The sequence below is a fragment of the Mandrillus leucophaeus genome, unplaced genomic scaffold, assembly GCF_000951045.1.
Source record: "Mandrillus leucophaeus isolate KB7577 unplaced genomic scaffold, Mleu.le_1.0 Scaffold1347, whole genome shotgun sequence".
NCBI classification, from domain to species: domain Eukaryota; kingdom Metazoa; phylum Chordata; class Mammalia; order Primates; family Cercopithecidae; genus Mandrillus; species Mandrillus leucophaeus.
In genome coordinates, this window is record NW_012101307.1 from 50608 (window position 1) to 76227 (window position 25620).

Consider the following 25620-nt stretch of genomic DNA (forward strand, 5'->3'; position numbering starts at 1 on the left):
ACTTCCTGGCCTCCCATTAAAATGAGCTAGAGAGAGACTTTCAGGCAAGTGTAAAGAAATCCTGGAAACATGGCTCCTATCCTGTGGATTCAGCTTTACGGGGATCTTCGCCAATGCCTGGCTGAGAGGCGGTCTCAGGGGGTTGAGAACTCTATTCTTAGAGGTCTGGTATCTGGGAGACTGAGAAAGCCTTTCTTAAGTCTCCCTGCTGGGCCACGCTGTATTCACAGATCATCTTCAACTCCTTCTTCCCCACCTACTCCTTCGCCCTCACCTCCTTGGCTTATCTCTTGCTAGAAAATGCACCCAGCTCCAATCTCCGTTCCTTTTAGCTTCCTCCCTGAGAAGACATTGTGACCTCGCTGTCCTTGCTCGTGTTACCATGGAGAGGTAGGAGGATAAATATCGCTTCCAGTTGCCAGCTTTTTTGTTTTCTCCTTTCCCTATCCTTTCCCTCCTAGACAGCCTCCAGCCCCAATCCCAGTACCCGTTTCACCACCCTCCCCTGGAGAGTTAGCATAACCGGAGTAAATAGGTAATCAAGCAGTATGCTTGCAAGCCTTAATTTTGGGACAGATAAGGAACTGAAATTAATTGGAATTATACCTGCCGCTGCTGGAGGCTGAGGGAGGCGCCCGCCAGGGGCGAGGCCAGCTCTCTCGGCCCAGGGCCCCGCCCCACCCCCGCCTTCCTCCCTCCCTCCTCCTTCTCAGCCCCACCCTTCTCCACCCCTCCCACTTTGCACTCTCCTCTAGCGGCCGCCTGTCCTTTTTAAGGAACTCCACCCTAGGTGGAGTCCTCACGATAGTCACACCTCTCCTTTGGGCCTAGCAGGGCCAGAGAAAGACGGAGTCACTCCATCCACTCAGGTTGCCCAGAGAGCACTTTAGGTTCTGACCCGCGTGGGGCGCGAGGTCCCCCGTGGGTCAGCTAGGTGCCTCCAAGGAACCCCGCCCCAGAGAACCCGCACGAGTTGCTGCCATTTTTCGCTGAAGCCCCTGCCCTGGGGCTGGTGTTCTTCTCTATGATTCTACCAATCGTCGGCATTTTTCTCCTCCCTTCTTTCTTTTTAGGAAGGCGCTGGGGTGTGCGGCGGCAACGGCGGCGGTGAAGGGATCCTCTTGTGGTATCTCCTCGTGGGTTCCCGGCTTGAAGGATTTCTTCTCCGCCTCAACTTTGTGTTCAAGTAGTGCTTTGGGGGTTGGGTTGGTTTTCATAGCCCCCACCCCCGGCCCTCTCCTTTTAAAGGGTGTGTGGAGTTCAGAGGATGGGTGGAGAGCGGGCTTGGCCGGAACTGAATTGGTGGAGGTAAAAGGGGAACGGAGGACCTTAAGCTCTGGCCACTTCGGCCCAGCGAACCCACTTTATTTTTGTCCAAGGAAAAGCTGCAGGGGGAGGATTCTTTTCAGAAAGTCTACTCTGCCGGCCCCTGATTTTTGGGTTGGATGCTTGAGAGCTTTGTTTCCCTTGTTCCGAGAGTGGCCCAGCTGGGTCTGAATCGACTCCCTCCTCCCCTTTCAATCCCCTCCTCATTTTCCAGCCCGGAGAAAGAGGGGAGTGGGGGGCCAAGAACGAGAAGACGGGAGCGCGTCGCCCTGCGCGATGTCAGAATGGGGCGGGAGTGAGGGGAGCAGCTCTCTTGCGATCAGCTCAGGAGTATGAGCCTCCCGGAGGACGGCATGAGTTCTGGACACTTCAGGAGTCCTCGGCTAGTGACATGGTCGGTAAGTGACTCTGGGACTAATATCCACCCACTCCCACCTCTTTCTTTTAGATTCTCTCCCCCTCTCAGTCGCCCTGCTCCCCCCCCACACCCCACTTGAGGTTTCAGCAGTGGGGGCGGGAGCGGAAGGTTAAGAACACGGTATGGAATCAAATGAAACTCAAGGGAAAATGACTTTACTAAAGGGTTGGGCAAAGAGGAAGAGGGGCTAAGAAGGAGAGGAGAGAGCTTGGTGGAAGAAGTGAAAGGGGGCAAGAATGGATAATTTGTCTAGTCTAGTCTGCCCTGGCTCGGCACTCCCAATACTCCTTAAGCGGTAAGGATTGTCTTTGACTTAACCGCACACAGCCAAAGTCACAACCAGAGAGAACAAGATTCGCAAGGCCAACGCTCCCAGGTAACCCCCTGAAACCATAGCGGGTACCTAGAGAAGCTTCTGAAAAGAGGGAGGAGGGGACAGTGGTTTAAGGTGCAAAGTTAGGCTATTGGAGGCACAGAGTGAGGCCTGGAAGCAGCTGCAGGGGAGGAGCTGCTTTGGGCGTGCCAGCTCTTTAAGGAGGGGCTGAGCTTGGTTGAAGAAGGAAGCCAGAGCGTAGGTTCTGCTCCGGCCCTTTAAGACGTGGCCAAGGCAGTTGGTTCGTCTGTGTAGGTGGAAGACTGATTGGGCCGAGTTGCTATGATTGCTGAAGTGAATCCATTTGTTCAGCCACTTGGCGGAGCTGTCTTTTTGTGTTTTTGTTGTTGTTGTTGTTTGTTTGTTTTTAACCCTAAGAATTTGGGAAAAAATAAATCACATCCAAACAGGTGGCCAAAGGCGCCATGTCTTGTTTCTTTTGGTATTGTCTTCATCGTGAAGAAAGGCATTTATTAAGCACCTGCCATCCAGTGTGGTAATAATTGAGCAAAAAGAATAACCTTTAAATTTGGATTTGAAACTGATGGAGATTGCCATGGTTTGGAGTAATCTGCTTTAAAACCCTAGTATCACCACTTATTAGCTACATCACCCTGGGCTTTGTTTTTCTCTTCCATAGAATGCAGATTAGTAACTCTATCTCAGTAGATATTCGGGTGGATGAAATATCTTGTGTATGTGGCAGAGGCTGCCACTTGTATCTTAGTTTAACTTACTTTTTCTACTCAGTTTGGAACTCTTTTTCTGGAGCACAGCTGATAAAATTAGTGTTTTTCTGTCCTTAAAACACCTTCCAGATGTGGTAAAAGGAAACAGGAAGACTGAATTAGTTTGTCCAAAGACGGAGGTTAGAACACAGGTTTTATTTGCTTCTGATTTAACGTTGTTTCCACTAGACTTCATCACTTCTGAAAGAAAGGGCTACTAGCCTGCCTTTCCTCTCATTCTTTGGGCAACTTAACCAGAATGATATAACCAACAGGACTTTTGGACAACAGAAACAAGTGATTCATAAGTGACCTCATCCCATTCTTCAGAGTTATGGGGAAGCCCTTATGTGAGAGTTGTTTCCCTTATTCATACTCTGCTTAACAATAAGATGGTAATCATACTAGATGATCATCTATGTCAATCATCCTAATCAAATTTTGTTGCTGGGGACACAGAGAATGGGTGGGGAGCAATGTCTTCAGGTAAGCCTAGAGGGCAGGCAGGCAGAAAATGTAGGAAGAGTAGAAATAATAACTTCAAAAGTAAGAATGACAGGTGCATCTATATAGTCCACCCTCAAGACCAACTTACTTAATGGCTCTACCTTCAGAGCCCTCAGGAGCTATACATCCCTCTTGTTTAGACTTTTCAGGACACATTGGAAATTGGGAAAAAAACATGAAGCAGACTACCATCACCACTCTCATTGTTCTAATACATACATTTCTGAGATGGGGTTCTCATTGGCTGAGTTAAATGAATTCCAATAACCAAAGTAGCAAACAGAGTCTAGTCATCTTTGATCTTGCCAGATTGTCTGTGTCTGGTGTGGTGGGGGCTGTAGATGATCTTCTAAGATCTAGCTTTACATTGCCATGATTTTGTGAATGAAGGAAAACTTGATTAGGATGATTGACATAGATGATCATCTAGTATGATTACCATTTTATTGTTAAGCAGAGTATGAATAAGGGAATAACACTGTGGTATTGGGCTTATTTGTTTATTCAAAGACAGTATGAGATCATGTTTGGTATTCTTCCTGATTTTTTTTTTTTTTTTTTTGACACGGTGTTTCACCCTTGTTGCCCAGGCTGAAGTGCAATGGCGTGATCTCGGCTCACCGCAACTTTCGCCTCCCGGGTTCAAGCAATTCTCCTGCCTCAGCCTCCTGAGTAGCTGGGATTACAGCATGCACCACCACACCCAGCTAATTTTGTATTTTTAGTGGAGACAGGGTTTCTCCATGTCGGTCAGGCTGGTCTCGAACTCCCAGCCTCAGGTGATCCATCCACCTCGGCCTCCCAAAGTTCTGGGATTACAGGCGTGAGCCACCGCACCCGGCCTCTTCCTGATTTTTATATACTAATGTTTACTATCCTCAACTGAGTTTCATCATTTAGCCTCAGTTTCCTCCTCTCTAAAATGATGTGGTAATTTGTGATTATAATGTAAGTAAAGCATTGAACCCAGTGCCTGATATCTAATATGTTTCATAAGTTGAGGGTCTCATCATTTTTGTTATTTAAAAATTTTTCTTTTGTTTAAATACTGCTGTGTGTTTGCAGAAGTGGAATATAGACAGGAAGCTGGATTTAAATATCTGAAAGATGCTAGATGCTCTGTATAATATACTAAAATATGTTATCTGTATATTTAGACAAAGTAGATGTGATGTGGACAAACCAAGCTCTAGGATTATTAAGGAGCAATAACCTAACTCAAGAGCCCAATCCAGATATTTCAAATCACTAGCAATTTGACATTTTGTTGTAACCTCACACTCACCATTTCTAATATCACCTCTGGACTCTTCACTCATCCCTCATTCAAGACTCTTCCCTTCACTTCTCTGGTACTGCAACTTATTATGACCATAGTAATGGTGAACTTATTTAAACTCTGTACTTTAGTTGTCCCATCTGTGCATTGGGGATAATAATAGAAACTACCTCATAAGGTTGCTGTGAGGAATAAGTGTGTTAATTTTGTAAACACTTAGAAGGCAGCATAAAAGTGAAGCAGTGGGAAAATGTAGCTGTTGTGGTATTCATGTCCCGTGCTCAAATGCTGGCACTAAACTTTCCCCTCTTCCTCATTTTCTCATTTAATTAGAATAACCTTTCTACTCACTGCCTGAGCAGTGGCTCAGGAGCACCAAGACAAGGCATCCTAGAAGAGTCTTGGACCATTTCAGTTTGTAGAGCTCCAGAAAGTGAGGTTAATGCAGTAACCAATTCAACACTACACATCTATTCTAGGATCTAGCTACAAAATTAAGGAATAGGTGTGTTATTATTCTTTTAGCACCAACTGTTATGTATATTTATCAGAACTAGTTTAGCAAACAAGAAATAAATATATTCACATCACATCCCCGCCCATTCTAACTGAAGATGAAACAACCCCATCATTGAACATATAGGAAGAAACAAGAGATGGAATAATTAGCTCCAAATAATCAAAGTTAATATATGCTCAGCATCATGTAGACCTTTCTGAAGACACTGTATTTGTGATGTACAATATTTCAAGAAAAAATGGTAAATAGAAGAGAAATGCAGAAAAAATTGAAAGAAACTCTAGAGAAATAATCAATTTTTAAAAAATAAAACAAAATGGAACTAGATCAAGAAATGTAGATGATTACATCTGGCAAAAAGGGGGACAGGGAAAAAGAAAGCTGGCCTGATAATTGTCTTCAAAGGCACATGTTAGGTATTTGGAGAAAGCAGAACTGCTATGTCATTTACAGGACATCATGGTCAACTTAAAGGGGAACTTTCTGATGGTAATCAAGTCTTTACCAAGTACCTACTAAATAGCCAACACTATAGTAGATATTGTGTGGGAAGGAGGGAGGAGGTACTGCCAGAAGGAAGAAAACAAACTTCATGGTCTCTGGCCTCTATCCTCAGTAAATTTGCAGTCTAGGTCAGATAGAGAAAACTGGCAGCCCGCTGCAGATGTTGGCCTGGTTCTCACAGTAATGTTAAAGATTAAAACAGAAATATCTAACCAGAAATGGCTGCGACATTCTTAATTGTCAGCTCTCCCTGTTATACTATTTTACTAAAATATTTGTGATATAGGAGGGCCAAGAAGTATTTTTCAGGCTCCTTGATTGTTGCTATTAAAGATTTTGAAGATGGGTAGTTATAGTTCTGGCTATGGCTCTATCTTCCCGCATTTCCATGATCATTCATTCCTTTATTCACTGGACGTTAGTACATAGTATATAGGAGATGCTCTGCTAAAACATAGGGATACAAAAAAAGGAAAAAGACTAGGTAACTATTGAAGGGCTCACCTAGTGGTGGAGGAAACAGACAATTCCTCTTTGTGCCAGGTACTGTTATAAATACTTGAACATATATCAACTTGATACATCCTCATAGTAACTCTGTGACCTGGTACTATTATTATTCCCATTTTACAGATGAGAAAACAGACACAAGAGGCTGGAAAAACTTTGCCCAACTTCTTACTGTTAAGAAGTCACAGATGTACCCTAGAACTTAAAGTATAATTAAAAAAAAAAAAAAAAAAGAAGTCACAGAATCAAAATGTGATTCTAGGCACTTACTCCAGAGCCCACATGTTTTACTACACTTTGATAGCTATGTGGAGTATTTACCAGAAGGGGAAGGAAATGACTAAGAAATGATGAAGGGCTAGATTTAAGAGATATATCTGTGGGAGAATTATTATAGCTGATAACCAACTGGCTGAAGATAGGGAGGGAGGAGTCAAAGGTGTCTGGCCCCTAGGTTTTTAGACTGATAGACTGGGTTTATGGTGGTGCTAGAAATTAAGATTAGAAATATAAGAGGTGGAGCAGGTTTGTGAACTCATGGGGTACAAAAGTCCTATTTGATACACAGGAGAGATTCTTTGGGCCAGAGTTCAAGATTCTGATAATCAACAATAATAATGGTAGTGATAATAGCTAGTTGAGAATGTTTTATATGCCAGGATTTGTTTTAAGTGTATTTATATGTACAGTTATTCGTCATAGAATGTACTAACATAAACCTAGATGGTATAATCTACTACAACCTAGGCTATATGGTATAGCCTATTGCTCCTAGGCTACAAACTTCTATAGGATGTTACTGTACTGGATACTGTAGGCAATTGTAACATAATGGTGTGTATTTGTGTATCTAAACATAGAAAAGGCACAGTTAAAATATGGTATAAAATATTTTTAAATGGTGTACCTGAACACCACTTAACATGAAGGAAACTTGCAGAACTAGAAGTTGCTCTGAGTAAGTCACTGAATGAGTAGTGAGTGAATGTTAAGGCCTAGGACATTACTGTACCTTACTTTAGACTTTTTAAACAATGTACACTAGGCTACACTAAATTTATAAGCAATTTTTTTCTTATAAATTAACTTAGCTTACTATAATTTTTTTTAGCTCAAAACACAAATCCTGTACAGCTGTACAAAAATATTTTATTTCTTTGTATTCTTATTTTATAAGCTTTTTTTTATTGTTAATTTTTTTTCTTTTTTTTTTTTTTGCTTTTTACAAGTTTTTGTTAAAAACTAAGACACAAAGACACACATCAGCCTAGGCCTGCGAGGGTCAGGATCATCAATATCACTGTCTTCTACCTTATATCTTGTCGCAGGGGTAATAACATGCATGGAGCTGCCATCTCCTATGACAACAATACCTTCTTCTGGGATACCTCCTGAAGGACCTGCCTGAGAATGTTTTATAATTAACTTTTTTTTAATAAGTAGAAGGAGTACACTCTAAAATGATAGAATGTATAATGTAGTAAATACAGAAAACAGTAACATAGTCATTTATGATCATTGTTCAGTGTTATATACTGTATATAATTATATTGACTGACAGCACAGTCAATTTGTTTACACCAATATCACCACAAATACATGAGTAATGCTTTGCACTGTGACATTACAGCGGGTATGATGTCACTAGGTGATAGGAATTTTTTAGCTCTGTTATAATCATATAGAATCATTGTCGTATCTATGAGAACACTTGGACACAGGAAGGGGAACATCACACACTGGGACCTGTTGTGGAGTGGGGGGAGGGGGGAGGGATAGCATTAGGAGATATACCTAATGTAAATGGTGAGTTAATGGGTGCAGCACACCAACGTGGCCCATGGATACTTACGTAACAGACCTGTACGTTGTGCACACGTGTACCCTAGAACTTAAAGTATTAAAAAAAAAAAAAAAAAAGAATAATTGTGGTATCTATCTATGGGTCATCATTGACTGAAATGTCATTATATGGCCTATGAATGTATTAACATGGAATGTTCACATTAACTCTGTTAAGGCAATACTGTGTTCCCCTCTTTTGGCAGGTGAAGAAACTGAGGTTCATAGAAGCTAATGTAGTTTCTCAGAATCACTCTGCTTCCTCAACCCTGCTGTCTCTTAATCCATAGGAATCGAAGAACAGATTGGAGATGGCTCTCTTAAGTTGTACTTGCTAGAAATAATGAAGCCTGTTGAAGGTGTTGTGTGAATGCAGAGGGAGAATCGAATCTTCTCCACTCCTACAGATGTTTCTGGCAGCAACAAAGAAAGCTCTCCTGGCATTTTGGTGCCCCCCTGTGGGCTGTATGAGAGTTACCTGACCTCACATTCTTTTTCCACCATCATACCTCCTTTTCCTGTCGTAGAAATCAGAAAAAGCTTAGCTACCCTCTCCACCACCTCTCACTTCATAGTTAATTACACCTCAGGCATCTTTCATGCATAAATTCTCTAATTTTTTTTCATTCTTTTCCACTCTTTTCCAATTTCTGTACTTGAGAAAACACATTCCCTCACTCTCCATTTCTGTCACTGTCATCAAAAACCTTCAGAAATGTCATTAAACACCTACCATGTACCAGGCAATGTTCTAGGACCTTGGAATACATTAGTGAAAAAAAACAAAGATGAAAGTATCTGCCTGCAAGGAGCTCAGATTCTATTGGAAGTCAGTTTTCTACTATTGTTATTACTTACTACAGTTCCTCCATTAACCTGTTACAAGAGAAAGTTTAGACAAATTACAGTTAACAATTTAATCGAGCAAAGAATGATTCATGAATCAGGCAGCCCCCAGAAGAAATAATAGATTCAGAGCAACTCTGGGGCTGCCATGTAGTCAGATAATATTTATGGACAGAAAAAGGAAAGTGACATATAGAAAATGGAAGTGAGGTATAAAAACAGCTAGATTGATCACATCTCAGTATTTGCCTTATTCAAACACTTCGAGTAGTTGACTGCCTGTAATTGGCTGAAACTCTGTGATTGGTGCAAGAGTAGTTACACTCTGTCTACACATCCAGTTAGGTTATGGTTCATTATGGATGGGGAAACCTTTAGGCTGAACTTGAAATATGTAAGGAGGAAGCTTTAAGCTAACCTTAATTTAACAAACCCCACCCCCAAGTTCCATGGAAGCCTTAGGGCTTTGCAGAGGATAGTCTGAAATCTTTTAATCATAGATGGACAAGTTGAGGCTTAGGAAAAAAAAAAAAAAAGGCCTTGCCAAAGATTACGGGATGTGAATGCTGCACATCTAACTCCCAGAAAATCTGGTTGAGGAAGAAAGCTAGTAGGTGCTTCTAGTATGAATGACTGATGGTTTAAGGCAGCTGAATTAGGTCACCAGTTGCTTTTCCATAAGAGGAAAAACTAAAGAGGAAAGAGAAAACTGTTTTTATTACCCCACCTGGCTTGTAGATTTAAGAGACGTAGATAGATAAAATATGTCTAGAGAGATTTGGCCTTGACGTGTAAATAAGTTCACTGGGGTAAATATACATATAGAAGTTTAGAACTTAGAACTCCTTCAAGCAAGAACTATACTAGGAAGGTAGGATACTGAAAACTGTAGCTATGCTGATGCTCCTATGAAGGCAGAGCGTGTTGGAGAAATAGGAAGAAACAGATTACCTGCATGCAGTTTGGTGGAGGGGAGTGGCTAATATTATTGGGGAAAAGTTAGGGCCATCTTGATGAGTAAAATAAATCAGAATATTTCAATGGCTTATCAGTATCTAGTAAGTACTGAAAGATAAAGGTCATAGAACACACATAACATTAATGGCATACTTACGCATATAGTGGGTTAGATTTTATTCTGAAAGTTGTCTTCCTTTTCTCTTTTCCAGATATGGATCAACTCATAAACAACTTGGAGGTCCAACTTAATTCAGAAGGTGGCTCAATGCAGGTATTCAAGCAGGTCAGTTATCAGGAAAATAGGGTACTAATATTGGGCCATAATAGTATTGAATACCTGGTAGTGATTACATAATTTAAACTCATTTTTCTTTCTATTACATGTTTGGGGATTGAGAAGAGGTGAAGGAAGACATATTTCTAGAAAGTATATAAATACCTTGGTTTCATGTTCAACTAGGGAGTAGATCTGGCCTACAAGAAACATAGCCTCTGGAATCAAGGCTATAAAGACAAGAGTAGACCTTTAGTAGACAATAGCAACTATTTATCTAGCACTATTTCATATAGGATGAAGATTAAATGCATTGTCTTATTCAATCTTCACCATAATCCTGTTGAACAGTGTATTAATTAGTGTTCTCCAGGGAAACAGGACCAACGGGATATGTGTGTATGGTGTATGTATGTGTGTATGTACATGGAGAGAGAGAGAGATTTCAAGAAATTGCCTCATTAGATTGTGGAGGCATGGCAAATCCAAAACCCCATCGGGGCGGGCCGGCAGCCTGGAGATTCAGAAGGCGTTGCAGTTTTGAGTCCAAAAGCAGATTGTGAGAAGAATTCTTTCTTGCTCTATGGAGGACAGTCTTTGTTTTACTAAGGCCTTCAACTGGATGAGGACCAATCACGTTATAGAGAGTAATGTGCTCTATTTAAAATATGATTATTTAAATGTTGGTCTCATCCAAAAAAATACCTTCACAGAAACATCTAGAATAATGTTTAACCAAATATCTGGGCACTGTAGCCCAGCCAAGTTGTCACATAAAATTAGTCATCATTATTCTTAGTTTCCCCATTTGATGGAAAATAAAACTGGCCTTGAACACTCGAAGAATTAGGATTTGAAACAGGTTATCTGGATTTTTATATCCCAGGGCTCTGTGCTAGATGTTGAAGTCCCGTCTTTCTTGGGGTTGCAAAATCACTCCATGCGTGAAACTCAAATACAATCAAAATTAACCTTGAAAATTCTTAAATCACCTATAGACTTGAGTATACAGTGTTGTATAAACAAACTTGTCTGTTTCTTTATTTAATTCATCAGATAAAGTATCTAGATTACATTTAGGAATCTTTTTTTGTTATAATTTCAACTTTTATTTTATTTTTTGAATTTTTGAATTTTTATTTATTTTATGTATGTATGTATTTTTTTCTTTTTTAGACGGAGTCTCACTCTGTCACCCAGGCTGGATTGCAGTGGCGCAATCTCGGCTCACTGCATCCTCTGCCTCCCAGGTTCAAGCTATTCTTCTGCCTCAGCCTCCCGAGTAGCTGGGACTACAGGCATGCACCACCACCATGCCTGGCTAATTATTGTATTTTTAGTAGAGACGGGGTTTCACCATATTGGCCAGGCTGGTCTCAAACTCCTAACCTCATGATCCGCCCACAGCCTCCCAAAGTGCTAGGATTATAGGTGTGAGCCACCGTGGCTGGCTTTATTTTTAATTTTTGTAGGTACATAGTAGGTGTATATATTTATGGGAAACATGAGATGTTTTCATACAAGCATGCAATGTGAAATAATCACATTATAGAGAATGGGATATCCATCCCTGCAGCATTTATCCTTTGTGTTACAAACAATGCAATTACACTCTTTTAGATATTTTTAAGTGTACAGTTATTATTGACTCTAGTCACCCTATCATGCTATCAAATAGTAGGTATTATTTGTTATTTCTAACTTTTTTTTTTTTTTTTTTTGAGATAGAGTCTCTCTCTGTTGCCCAGGCACCCTAGTCACCAGATCGTGCTATCAAATAGTAGGTCTTATTTATTATTTTGAACTTTTTTTTTTTGAGATGGAGTCTCTCTCTGTTGCCCAGGCTAGAGTGCAGTGGTGGCTTCTCAGCTCACTGCAACCTCCGCCTCCCAGATTCAAGCAATTTTCTTGCCTCCGCCTCCTGAGTAGCTAGGACTACAGGCACACACCACCACGCCCAGATAATTTTTTATATTTTTAGTAGAGACAGGGTTTCGCCATGTTGACCAGGCTGTTCTCGAAATCCTGACCTCAGGTGATCTGCCCACCTCGGCCTCCCAAAGTGCTGGGGATTACAGGGGAGAGCCACTGCACCCAGACAATTTCTAACTATTTTTTTGTACACATTCACCACGACCACCTCCTCCTCAACACCCTACTGCCCTTCCTAGCCTCTACTAACCATTCTTCTACTCTTTATGTCCATGAGTTCAATTGTTTTGATTTTTAGATCCCACAAATAAATGAGAACATGTGATAGTTGTCTTTCTATACCTGACTTATTTCACTTAACATAATAATCTCCAGTTCCATCCATGTTATTGTAAATGACAGGATCTCATTCTTTTCATGGCTGAATAGTACTCCATTGTGTATCTGTACCACATTTTCTTTATCCATTCATCTGTTGATGAATACTTAGGTTGCTTCCAAATCTTAGCTATTGTGAATAGTGCTACAACACACATGGAAGTGCAGATATCTCTTTGATATACTGATTTCCTTTCTTTTGGGTATATACCCAGCACTGGGATTGCTGGATCATATAGTAGCTGAATTTTCAATTATTTGAGGAACCTCCAAACTGTTCTCCATAGTGGCTGTACTAATTTACGTTCCCACCAACAGTGCACAAGTGTTTTCTGTTCTCCACATCCTCACCAGCATTTATTATTGCCTGTCTCTTGGATAAAAGCCATTTTGAATGTGGTGAGATGATATCTCATTGTAGTTTTGATTTGAATTTCTCTGATGATCACCAATGTTGAGCACCTTTTCATATACCTGTTTGCCATTTGTATCTCTTCTTTTGAGAAATATCTATTCAAATGTTTTACCCATTTTTAAATTGAATTATTAGAGTTTTTTCTATTGAGTTGTTTGAGCTCATTATATATTCTGGTGATTAATCTGTTGTCAGATGGGTAGTTTACAAATATTTTCTCCCAATCTATGGGTTGTCTCTTCACTTTATTGACTGAATCCTTTGCTGTGCAGAAGCTTTTTAATTGATGTGATCCCATTTGTTCCTGTTTGCTTTGGTTGCCTGTGTTTGTGGGGTTGCTCAAGAAATTTTTGCCCAGACCAATGTCCCGGAGATTTTCCCAAATATTTTTTGCAGCAGTTTCATAGTTTGAGGTCTTAGATTTAACTCTTTAATCCATTTTAATTTAATTTTTGTATATGGTTACAGGTAGGGTTCTGGTTTCATTGTTCTGCATATGGATATCCAGTTTTCCTAGCGCCATTTGTTGAAGAGAACACCCATTCCCCAATGTATGTTCTTGGCACCTTTGTAAAAAATGAATTCTTTGTAGATGCATGGATTTATTTCTGGGTTCTCCATTTTGTTCCACTGTGCTATATGTTTGTTTTCATGCCAATACAATGCCATTTTGGTTACTATAGCTCTGTAGTATAACTTGAAGTCAGGTAACGTGATTCCTTCAGTTTTGTTCTTTTTGCTTAGGATAACTTTGGCTATTCTGGATATTTGTGGTTTTATATAAATTTTTGGATTTTGTTTTTCTATTTTTGTAGATAATGTCTTTGTTTTTTTTGTTTTTTTTTTTTTTTTGAGATGTTGTCTCACTCTTTTGCCCAGGCCAGAGTGCAGTGGCACAATCTCGGCTCATTGCAACCTTCACCTCTTGGCTTCCAGCAATTCTTGTGCCTCAGCCTCCCAAGTAGCAGGGACTATGGGCATGTGCCACCATGCCCAGCTAATTTTTTTTTTTTTTTTTTTGGTAGAGATGGGGTTTCACCATGTTAACCAGACTGGTCCCAAACTCCTAACCTCAAGTGATCCACCCACCTCAGCCTCCCAAAGTGTTGATATTACAGATATGAGCCACTGCGCCCAGCCAAGAATGTCATTGGTATTTTGATAGAGATTTTATTGAATCTATATTGTGTTTGGGGTAGTATTGAAGCGGGATATTTCCCTGACCCCTTCATGGGTGGGAACTGGAGTGCATTGGTGCTGGACCTAGCTGGCGCTTTGGCACTAGCAGGGACGAATTCCACTCACTTAAACCTGCTGCGTTCTAGCCCTTGTGGGAGGGGAAGCACAGGTCACTGGGTGCAGGAGCTGGGGTGTGTGCCTTTGGGCACGGGCAGGAGCAAAACTCTATGCGCAGCCCGCAGCAGGGTCTGGTGGGTGCCTGCGACCCCTGAGGCCCCAGAAGGAGTGTTACAGTGCCCTTTTAGCTTTGCTGTCTATGGATGGCTTAAGCGTTAACAGCTCACCGGAGGGTCAGTGTGACAACCTTTTGCACCCACACTCAAGTTCTTGTCTGGCATCCAGGAGGAATGAGGTTACACAATGAATCGAAGGTGGTTAATGTGGGGGATTTTATTGCTGATCAAAGTGGCTATCAGTGGGGGGGGAGCTGAAAAGGGGATGGAGCAGGAAGGTAATCTTCCCCTGGAGTCCAGGTGTCCCCATCTGGACTCCTCCCCAAAGCTATGCCGTCAAGCTGTCCCTCTGAAGTCAAGCTGCTTCTCTCCAACATCCAACTATAATCTCCAACGTTCAGCTGCTTCTCTCTCTGCCAGCTGAGCCTGGGTTTTTATGGACACAGGATAGGGGGCAGGGTCAGCCATGGGTGGTTGTGGAAAAGGCAACATTCAAGCAGGAAAACGGAAATGTAAGTTCTCACTTTGGACCCCGTGGTTCCAGGCTTCAGGGTGGGGCCCTCACCAGGGACCTGCCCACTTCTGCCTAGAATTTCCCTGCCTCCTGTCCCTGTCAGTATCGACATATCAACAATATTGATTCTTTCAATCCATGAGCATAGAATATTTTTCCATTTTTTGATGTTCTCTTCAATTTCTTTCATCAGTGTTTTATAGTTTTCGTTGTAGACATCTCCCACTTCTTTGGTTAAGTTAATTTGCAGGTATTTAATTTTATGTGTGGCTATTGTAAACAGGTTTACTTTTTTATTTCTTTTTGAGATTGTTCACTGTTGGCATAAAGATGCTACTGATTTGGTTAGTTTGATTTTCTATACTGCAACTTTACTGAATTTGTTTATCGGTTCTAATAGTTTTTTGTGGAGTTTTTAGGTTTTTCCAAATATAAGATCATATCATCTGCAAACAAAAATAATTTGACTTCTTATTTTCCAATTTGAATGCCCTTTATATCTTTCTCTTTTCTGATGGTTCTAGCTAGGATTTCCAATACTATGTGGAATAACAGTGTTGACAATGGGCATCCTTGACATGTGCCAGGTCTTACAGGAAAGGCTTTCAGTTTTTCCCCATTCAATATGATACTAGCTGTTGGTCTGTTTTATATGACTTTTATTATGATAAGGTGTTACCTGTATCCCCAGGTTTTTGAAGGGATGTTGAATTTTATCAAACGCTTTTTCAGCATCAGTTGAAATAATCACGATTTTTATCCTTCATTCTATTGATATTATTTATCACATTGATTGATTTGTATATGTTGAACTGTCTTTGCACCCAGGGATCCCACTTGGTCAGGATGAAGGATCTTTCTAATGTATTGTTGAATTTGGTTTGCCAGTAGCTTGTTGAGGATTTTTGCATCAGTATTCATCAGAGATATTGGCCTGTAAATTTTCTTTTTTTTTTTTTTGATATGTCTTTGTCCGGTTTTGGTATCAGGGTAATACTGGCCTTGTAGAATGAGTTTGGAAATAGTCCCTCCTCTATTTTTCAGAATAGTTTCAGTAGAACTGGTATGAATTCTTCTTTAAATGTTTGGTAGAATTCAGCTGTGAAACTATCAGGTCCTGGGCTTTTGTTTTAGGAGACTTTTTATTATGGCTTCAATCTCATTACTTGTTATTGGTCTGTTCATGTTTTGGATTTCATGGTTCAATCGTGTTAGGTTATATGTGTCTAGGAATTTGCTCATTTTTTTCTAGATTTTTCAATTCATTGACATGTAATTGTTCATAGTGGCCACTAATGATCCTTTGAATTTCTACAATATCAGTTTTAATGTCTCCTTTTTCATTTCTGATATTGTTTATTTGGATCTTCTCTCTTTTTTTTCTCATTAGCCTGGCTAAAGGTTTGTCAATTTTGTTTAACTTTTCAAAAAACAACTTTTTATTTCATTGATCTTTTGTATAGTTTTATTTCAAATTCATTTATTTCTCCTCTCATCTTTGTTATTTCTTCTACTAATTTTGGGTTTGGTTTGCTCTTGCTTTTCTGTTTTTTTTCAAAAAGAATATGCAGGTATCATTGCTTTTCTAGGTCTTTAAGATGAATTATTAGATTGTTTATTTGAAGTTTTTTCTGTCTTCTGATTTAGGCACTTGTAGCTATAAAACTTCCCTCTTATGATGGCTTTTGCTATATTCCATAGGTTTCGATATGTTGTTTTCCATTATTATTTGTTTCAAGAAATTTTTCAATTTTCTTCTTAATTTCTTCATTGACTCACTGGTCATTCAGGAGCAATTTTGTTTGTTTGTTTGTTTGCTTGCTTGAGATGGAATTTCACTGTTGTTGCCCAGGCTGGAGTGAAATGGTGTGATCTCAGCTCACTGCAACTTCCGCCTCCTGGGTTCAAGTGATTCTCCTGCCTCAGGCTCCCGAGTAGCCGGGATTACAGGCATACACCACCACGTCCGGCTAATTTTGTATTTTTAGTAGAGACGGAGTTTCTCCATGTTGGTCAGGCTGGTCTCGAACTCCCGACCTCAGGTGATCTGCCCACCTCCACCTCCCAAAGTGCTGGGATTACAGGCATGAGCCACCGTGCCTGGCAGGAGCATATTTTTTAATTTCCCTAATTAAATTATAGTTTAATATTATTAAACATTAATAAATTCATGTTTTATAATACTAGTGGTGTATGGTGTTTGTATAGTTTCCAAAATTCCTCTTGTTATTAATTTCTAGTTTTATTCTATTGTGGTCAGAGAAGATGCTTGATGTTGTTTCAGGTTTTCTGAGTGTCTTAAGATGTGTTTTGTCACCTAACATATAGTCTGTCATTGAGAATGATCCTTGTGCTGAGGAAAATAATGTGTATTCTTCAGCCATTGGATGAAATGTTCTGTAAATATATATTGGATCCATTTGGTCTATAGTGCAGATTAAGTCTGATGTTTCTTTGTTGAGTGTCTTCAACTTTTATTTTAGATTCGGGGATACATGTGCAGGTTTGTTACATGGGTGTATTGTGTGATGCTGAGGTTTAGGATATGGAGGTTTGTCACCATGGTAGTGAGCGTAGTATTCAGTGGTTTTTCAACCCTTGTTCTCCTCTCTCCCTCTTTCTTCTAGTAGTCCCCAGTGTCTATTTTTGCCATCTTTATGTCCATGAGTACCCAACGTTTAGCTTTCATAAATAAGAACATGCAGTATTTGGTTTTCTGTTCCTGCATTAATTCCCTTAGGAGAATAGCCTCTCCTGACCTCGTGATCCGCCTGCTTCGGCCTCCCAAAGTGCTGGGATTACAGGCGTGAGCCACTGCGTCTGGCCAAAGCTACCTTATTTTGAAATCTCAGTGTACCTAAGTATAATTCTAGAAATGGTTTTCTATGCATTCTTTAAGCATACTGAACTTCCAGAATTTGGAGGCACTTTGAAATTGGTTCAGTGTATAGAAAAGTCTGGATAGTAAGGGATCTAAGCACTTTTTTTGTTTGTTTCTTGGTATTTCCAGGATATCTTGTTTTTAGAAAAGCCAGAGTGCTTGTGATACATGGCCACAGCACACTGGCCATGTCTCAGGTGACAAGGGCTAGGAGTTTGTGTTCTGCAACTACACAATGCTGGCATCATTCTAGTGTGGAGAAGCCTCCTGGTTTGATTCATTATAGGATTTGTTTATGTCAAAAGATAGGATTACTGGGTGGGTGTGTAGCTCAGGGCACATATGCTGCTCTCCCTTCTCTAAATTTCTTTTTTTTTTTCTTTTTTTTTTTTTATTATACTTTTAAGTTCTAGGGTACATGTGGATAACGTGCAGGTTTGTTACATATTCTATATCAACATACCATACAGTGAATGAGCACTTGGTTGTCACCTGCCCTTTAGTTTTCATTTCTGATTACTTCCTACAAGTGGGATGTCTTGGTCAAAATGTATGAGCAGTGTTAGGGTTAAATTTTATCATACATGTCTCTCCTTTACCCTAATTTAATATTGTTAATATTTGGCACATATTTTCATACAGCCTAATTCTCTCTCTCCCCCCCCCATTTTATTACTATTGTAAGTTGCATCAAGAAACTTCACCCCTAAATTATTCTGCATGCATCACCTACAAACAATGACATTGTCCTACATAACTACATCAACACTGTCACGCCCAAGAAAATGAACAATATTTCCATGATACTATCAAATTGGCTCATACATTTCTTTTTTTTTTTCCTTCTCTCTTTTTAAAGCTGGGCTGCATTCTGAGGCTTCATACATTTCTGTGCCACTTTTCCCCACACTGTTTTTTCTAAATGGATTGTGCCTCAATGAGCTTGTATAGCTCACCAAACTCTTCACTTTTCTTAGGACTCAAATTCCAATTCCATCTCTTCCATGAAACATTCACAGAAAACCCCAACTATCACGAATCGCTAGTGAACTCATGCTCCTGGAATACTAAATTATCTGTATTAGTCACTAATGTGGTACCTGTTCTCTATTGTCAACTGCTTTATGTAAATATCTCTTGTCTCCCCTGTAATATTTTTTGTCTCCCAAACTTCAGTTATTTACTTACCACATTCATGATTTTTGCCACATCCTTGCCATCAATATTATTTACATACTTTACAAATTATTTAAATAAATAAAGAAATCTATATTAGTTTTGTCCTAAGCTATCTGGAGAATTCTTGGTTTGATGTGAGGTATTACTTTCCGAGAATTGCTGAAACAAACTACCACAAACTAGGTGGGTTAAAACAAGAGAAATGTGTTCTCTCACAGTTCTAGAGGCCAGAAATCTGAAATCAAGTTATTGTCAGGGTCATGCTGCCTCTGAAGGCTTTAGTGAAGAATCTTTTCCTTGCCTCTTCCAGCTTCTAGTACATACAGGTGTTCTTTGGCTTGTAGCCCAATCACTCCACTGTCAGTCTGCATCTTCACATTACCTTCTCCTCTGTGTCTTTGTGTGTTATTCCTCTGTATGTCTCTTAGAAGGACACTAGTCATAGAATTTAGGGCCCACCCAGATAATCCAGCAGGCTCTCTTCAAGTTCTTTAATTATATCTGCAAAGATACTTTTTCCGAAAAGATTCTGGGAATTGAAGTGTGGACGGGTCTTTTTGAGGGTAACCATTCAGCCCACTACAATGTGTTATATATATTTTCCAACGTACAGTACAACAGAGGAAGCATAAATATTAAAATAACTTCATCCATGTATCACCTAAAAACAACCTTAGATTATTTGAGGAAGAAAAACTGATTTAGTATTTTTCACATTTTCTATAGTTTTGTGCTAGGTACTAAACAAATACCTAGTGAACAAATATATGCATACATATACATATATACATACATATGTACATTTCTGATCTCATTTTGCCTGATTGTGGCTGCTACTATCCCAATCTCTTAAAATTGCCAGGTTTGTTAGATTAAGTCTAGCTTTCTAATAATACCCATTTCCATCCACCTCTCCTTTTTCTAATCACAAACACATAACGCTCTTATTGGAAAAAGACTTGGGTTTTAGAAGGTTAAACAGACTTTTTGACCTAAACAGTGAATGTGTACAACATATGTGTGCATATGTATCCAGGCATAAAACTAATTGGTTTAACCCAGAGCAAAACTGGAAGGCACCTGTTTACAAAAACAGGTTTCCTCTTTCTGTTTGGGAGGAGCCAAGGCTTTATCATGTTTCTATAACATCCCTTCCTCTCCTTCCACCTACTGTGCTGTCTATAGTATTTTGTTCTTTTCTTTCTAATCTTGCATTACCACTTTCTTTTTTTTTTAATTTTTTTATGATTATTATACTTTAAGTTCTAGGGTACATGTGCATAACGTGCAGGTTTGTTACATATGTATACTTGTGCCATGTTGGTGTGCTGCACCAATCAACTCGTCAGCACCCATCAACTCGTCATTTACATCAGTTATAACTCCCAATGCAATCCCTCCCCCCTCCCCCCTCCCCGTGATAGGCCCCAGTGTGTGATGTTCACCTTCCCGAGTCCAGGTGATCTCATTGTTCAGTTCCCACCTATGAGTGAGAACATGCGGTGTTTGGTTTTCTGTTCTTGTGATAGTTTGCTAAGAATGATGGTTTCCAGCTGCATCCATGTCCCTACAAAGGACACAAACTCATCCTTTTTTATGGCTGCATAGTATTCCATGGTGTATATGTGCCACATTTTCTTAATCCAGTCTGTCACTGATGGACATTTGGGTTGATTCCAAGTCTTTGCTATTGTGAATAGTGCCACAATAAACATACGTGTGCATGTGTCTTTATAGCAGCATGATTTATAATCCTTTGGGTATATCCCCAGTAATGGGATGGCTGGGTCATATGGTACTTCTAGTTCTAGATCCTTGAGGAATCGCCATACTATTTTCCATAATGGTTGAACTAGTTTACAATCCCACCAACAGTGTAAAAGTGTTCCTATTTCTCCACATCCTCTCCAGCACCTGTTGTTTCCTGACTTTTGAATGATTGCCATTCTAACTGGTGTGAGATGGTATCTCATTGTGGTTTTGATTTGCATTTCTCTGATGGCCAGTGATGATGAGCATTTTTTCATGTGTCTGTTGGCTGTATGAATGTCTTCTTTTGAAAAATGTCTGTTCATATCCACATCAGAGCTGTTTTAAATACATGAAAAGTGGAAACTTTGTAACAGTTGATTCCACTGATTCTCAGGGCTTCTCTACCTATCTTAATCAAATGCTTAAATATTTGTGAAATTGACCAACTTTTCTCAGAGTTTATTTCTAGAATTGAGAGGGGTGTTTCCTAAGAACTGAAAGGGTCTCATCTTTAGTAATTTATGAATAAATAACTCTTTTTATAATTTTTTGTCCACTCAAATTGGCTTAAGGAAACCTGATAAGGATTCTGTGTATTTGAGGAGTAGCACTGTGGAAATGCAAGCTTGTCTTCAAACCACTCCTAAGTTTCTTTGTTTTCTTTCGTGCACAACCTTCTTCATAGATTCAGAAATCCAGGAATTCAGGATAAAGTCTTAAAATACCTAATGGGGAAAGTAGCTATTCTCTTTGATAGTGATTGACTAGAGAACCCTTAAAAACTGAAGCCATCACACCACGCTAAAGATGAAGAAAGATTACTTTAAAAGAAAAATCTGGTGGCAGAACAATCTTTGGATGAGCTTTCAAAGCGGAAGTGATTACATTCAGTGAAGCGTGAAATAGGTAGCCATCCCGAGTCATCTTAGTGAGGATTCTTAAAATCACCAAAATTCTAGGGGCAAAAACTCACTCAATCAAGACTTGAAGGTCTTCTTCAGAACGTTCAAGCATAATATGCTATCTACAAAGATAAGGTAAAGCAAATAGTGTGTTGGGGTTTTTTTTAACCATAGGGTGGGTTATATTCAAAATACAGAATAAGTTAGACTGTATAGCAATATTTCTATTAAAATTATTTTGATCATATTGAAAAAAAGAATCCTCAGTGCACACAAAATTTATTCAGCCTAATAGTGTATAGATATGGAATGCTTGTCTTTAAGCCACAAAGGAAGGAGCAGTAAGGTCAACCTTGAGACCTAGTTTTAAGAACAGTCTGTTTTCTCAAGAAAGCTTGCATTCAGAAGACAATATTTACACCCAGAAAATACTTGCTACAAGATAGATTCACTTAGACATAAGAGGCATATTTGGATGATATGTACAGAAAAAAGTATGTGTTGATATGCTTTGAGGAAGTTACTATTAAGATACTAAAACCCAAACAACTGGCATTCCAACATTTCTCTCAAAGCCTTTTGATGGCAGGAGAGAAGTAGTGATTGAAGCCCTGCTGCAGACAGGGTTTGGTTAAGAATTGGCAAACCACAAAATAGGTTTAGTCTATAAAAGGACAACTAATGATGGCCTGTTGGAGCAGGACCCTGTAACACTGTATCTCATCAAGGCAATAAGAATAGACTATCAGTTCTTCAGTTTCTTGACTTTCATCAATCAGTTTACATTTTAGATGTTCCTAGATAATGTTTTTCAATAAAATGCATACCTGCAGATCAAGTGTCAGCTAAGCACAAGGCCTTGAGCTAGTAACATTGTTGTAGGCAGCACTCAGCTCACTGAAATGGCCTTTCTTTGGCAAAAGAGAGTAAACGTTGCCAAAGTAGTGTTTATTTTATAGTTAGGATTCAAAGCTTCAGCTTTTTCAGGTTTCTGGGCCTAAAGCTTAGAGTCCAAAAAGTCCCTAAAATTTAGCTAAATCCTTTCTTAATCTCAATGACAAGTTGTGTTTATTTATACACCTGCACCCACAACTGTATTCTTATAGAAAATGATATTACAGTGAATTTTTTTTTTTTTTTTTTGAGACAGAGTCTCTTTCTGTCGCCCAGGCTGAAGTGCATTGGCAATTTTCCTGCCTCAGTCTCCCGAGTAACTGGGACTACAGGTGCATGGTACCACACCTGGCTAATTTTTGCATTTTTAGTAGAGATGGGGTTTTACCATGTTGGCCAGGCTGGTCTCAAACTCCCGACCTCAAGTGATCCACCTGCCTTGGCCTCCCAAAGTGCTGGGATTACAGGCATGAGCCACCGTGCCTGCCCTACACTGAACCTCTTCTTATGCTTTCTATTGTAACTCTATTTCTCACTGTTATTGACAGCAATGATAGAGAGACTATGGAAAGAGATAACATAACATTTTTTCTTTTGAAGTTTCCTTGGATTCTATCTTTTTAATCTGGGAATAGAGCTACTCAAGTGAAGAGATATGTGGGAAATGTAGGAAAAATAAGACCTTAAGTTGATTTGAGGGATTCTGAGAACAGGGGAGTTTTATGTTCAGCAGAGCCAATCTTGACAACTTCCTCTCCCTGTCAACAGGATTCTACTCCCCCCTTATCTGGATGGGTCAAATCCACCCATGAGGGATGGGTTACATTCGCAGTATGTGAAACAGTGGGACAAATCACAGAAATCATGTCCTGGAGGAGCAGATTGAAGCAATATTTGGACCACAAACAAGGGCTGAGTTGGGATAGGGGCTTGCAAATCAAGAAACCAAGAGTGTTGTAGCATAAAAGAAGGGAAAAGAAGATGGTAGTTTGGCTAAATTCTGGAGACAAAGCACGGATGGGTTTTTGGTGCTGTTACTCATTCCCAGCCTGCTCTGAGGGTTTTTGTCATGTGTTTTTGACACAGAGTCTTGCTCTGTCACCCAGACTGGAGTGCAGTGATGTGATTATAGCTCACTGCAGCACTCTGAGTGTTTTTAAAATAAAGTCAGAGCAAGAAGACACTGCCTCCCCTGCCACTTATTACTCTCTGAATTCAGACCCTTATTATCTCTCACCTAAATTTTAAAAAATCGTAAGCATAACGTAATTATCACACCTTAAAATTAACAATAATTCATTAATATTGTCCAATATCCAGTCAATAGTCAAATATTTTTACGTCTCATCGCGATTTTTCCACGTGCTTTCTTTTGAATTTCTTTTAATCTAGTTTTATTCCTCTTTCAATCAATCTTCATTGAGAAGCTAGTTAAATCTCACAGAAATACTTCTTCCCTTGTTATTCCTCTCTTCCAAACAATTATCTTCTATCAGCCAACCTTTCATTGAACTCTACCTTTCCTCATCTTCCAAATATACAAAACTAAAAGTGGCTATGTGTTATATAAAGGATGTATTCCTTAAAATTTTTCATAATTTAAAACTCCAATAATTCAAATATAATACTAATAGATAATGGAGGCTTGTTTGTTTACTGGCTAAAGAGGTACCACCATCTCCAAACTCATCTTCAAGATCCAGAGTGTTGCTTGGCAGTGGCATACACAGTTCGTTATATCCTTGACCTTTGAATTCATGGAATTCTTAGAAAGTTTTTAATTAGGTTGAGGTTTTACTTCATATATTACATATAAAGTTATCATTTATTAGTTTTTTAAAAAAATTTATTAGTTTTTTAAACTAATAAAATTATTTATTAGTTTAAATCATTTATGATCATTTAAATCATTTATTAGTTTTCTTTAAAAATTCCAGAATTAAAAAGTTACAGAGTTCAATTTTGCATATAATACAACTAACTGTATTCCAAGTTTATTTCATAGTTTATTCTGTAATTATATTGTCTGTTGTTATGGCTCTATAGACAGGAATATCTTTCTTATCTCTTATCTGCCTAGAAAATTTCTATTAATTTTCTATGACTCATCTGAAGCATCATCTCCTCCTTGAAGCCTTCCTTTTCTAGACAGAATGAGTCATTCCCTTTTGTTTTTCTAAAACGCCTTGCTTGTATGCCTGTTACATTATTTAGTATGGTATGATTTATAAACTAGTCACATTTTTCTATCATTATATTTAGTATGTTAGTATGTACTTATTGGCTGTACTTTATTCATGTGAGCTGCCACTAAGCTTATAGTGGATGCTCATAAAGTGTTGACTTTAAATAGTTTTGCAAGATTATTGTGAAGGTTAAATGAAATAATTTTTAACAATTGCCTGATACAGTACCTGGTACTTACTGGTACTCAGTAAAGTTTCCCTTCCTTTTTTCTCTTTAGTTTACTCCTGCCTTATTTCTCCCAGCACCATGTATTCCTTCCATGTGAAATGAATAGAGATTTCTTTTTTACATTGCTTGCATGTCTCTTCAGGGTACTAACACTGACTTACGCATCTCTCATTTGTTTATTTAAGGTCACTAGTTCTGTTCGGAACAGAGATCCCTCTGAGATAGAATACAGAAGTAATATGACTTCTCCAACACTCCTGGATGCCAACCCCATGGAGAACCCAGCACTGTTTAATGACATCAAGATTGAGCCCCCAGAAGAACTTTTGGCTAGTGATTTCAGCCTGCCCCAAGTGGAACCAGTTGACCTCTCCTTTCACAAGCCCAAGGCTCCTCTCCAGCCTGCTAGCATGCTACAAGCTCCAGTACGTCCCCCGAAGCCACAGTCTGCTCCCCAGACCCTTGTGGTGTCCACGTCAACATCTGACATGAGCACTTCAGCAAACATTCCTACTGTTCTGACCCCAGGCTCTGTCCTGACCTCCTCTCAGAGCACTGGTGGCCAGCAGATCTTACATGTCATTCACACTATCCCCTCAGTCAGTCTGCCAAATAAGATGGGTGGCCTGAAGACCATCCCAGTGGTAGTGCAGTCTCTGCCCATGGTGTATACTACTTTGCCTGCAGATGGGGGCCCTGCAGCCATTACAGTCCCACTCATTGGAGGAGATGGTAAAAATGTTGGATCAGGTAAGTAACAATATTGCCCCTTTCCTGGCCTTCCTGAATCTATTCCCTTTTTGAGTCATCCTATCTCCTGTCTGTTTTCACCTCCAGTTATTCCTGGACACTGCTTCAA

General features: G+C 39.5%; 1 protein-coding gene across 3 annotated transcripts in view; it reads left to right on the forward strand.

Moving 5' to 3' along the window:
* Window positions 1–780: 780 nt before the first annotated feature.
* Window positions 781–25620, forward strand: part of KLF8 (Kruppel-like factor 8) — a 50393-nt gene continuing 25553 nt past the window's right edge. The window contains exons 1-4 of one of the 3 annotated variants that reach the window (XM_011973135.1): window positions 781–1126; window positions 1541–1724; window positions 10023–10096; window positions 24947–25511. In XM_011973135.1, the coding sequence (XP_011828525.1) occupies window positions 1718–1724; window positions 10023–10096; window positions 24947–25511 (646 nt within the window). In that variant the 5' untranslated portion in view covers window positions 781–1126; window positions 1541–1717. Of the gene's footprint in view, window positions 1127–1346; window positions 1725–10022; window positions 10097–24946; window positions 25512–25620 lie in introns of those variants that run through there. The other 2 variants (XM_011973133.1, XM_011973134.1) reach the window with 2 other exon arrangements.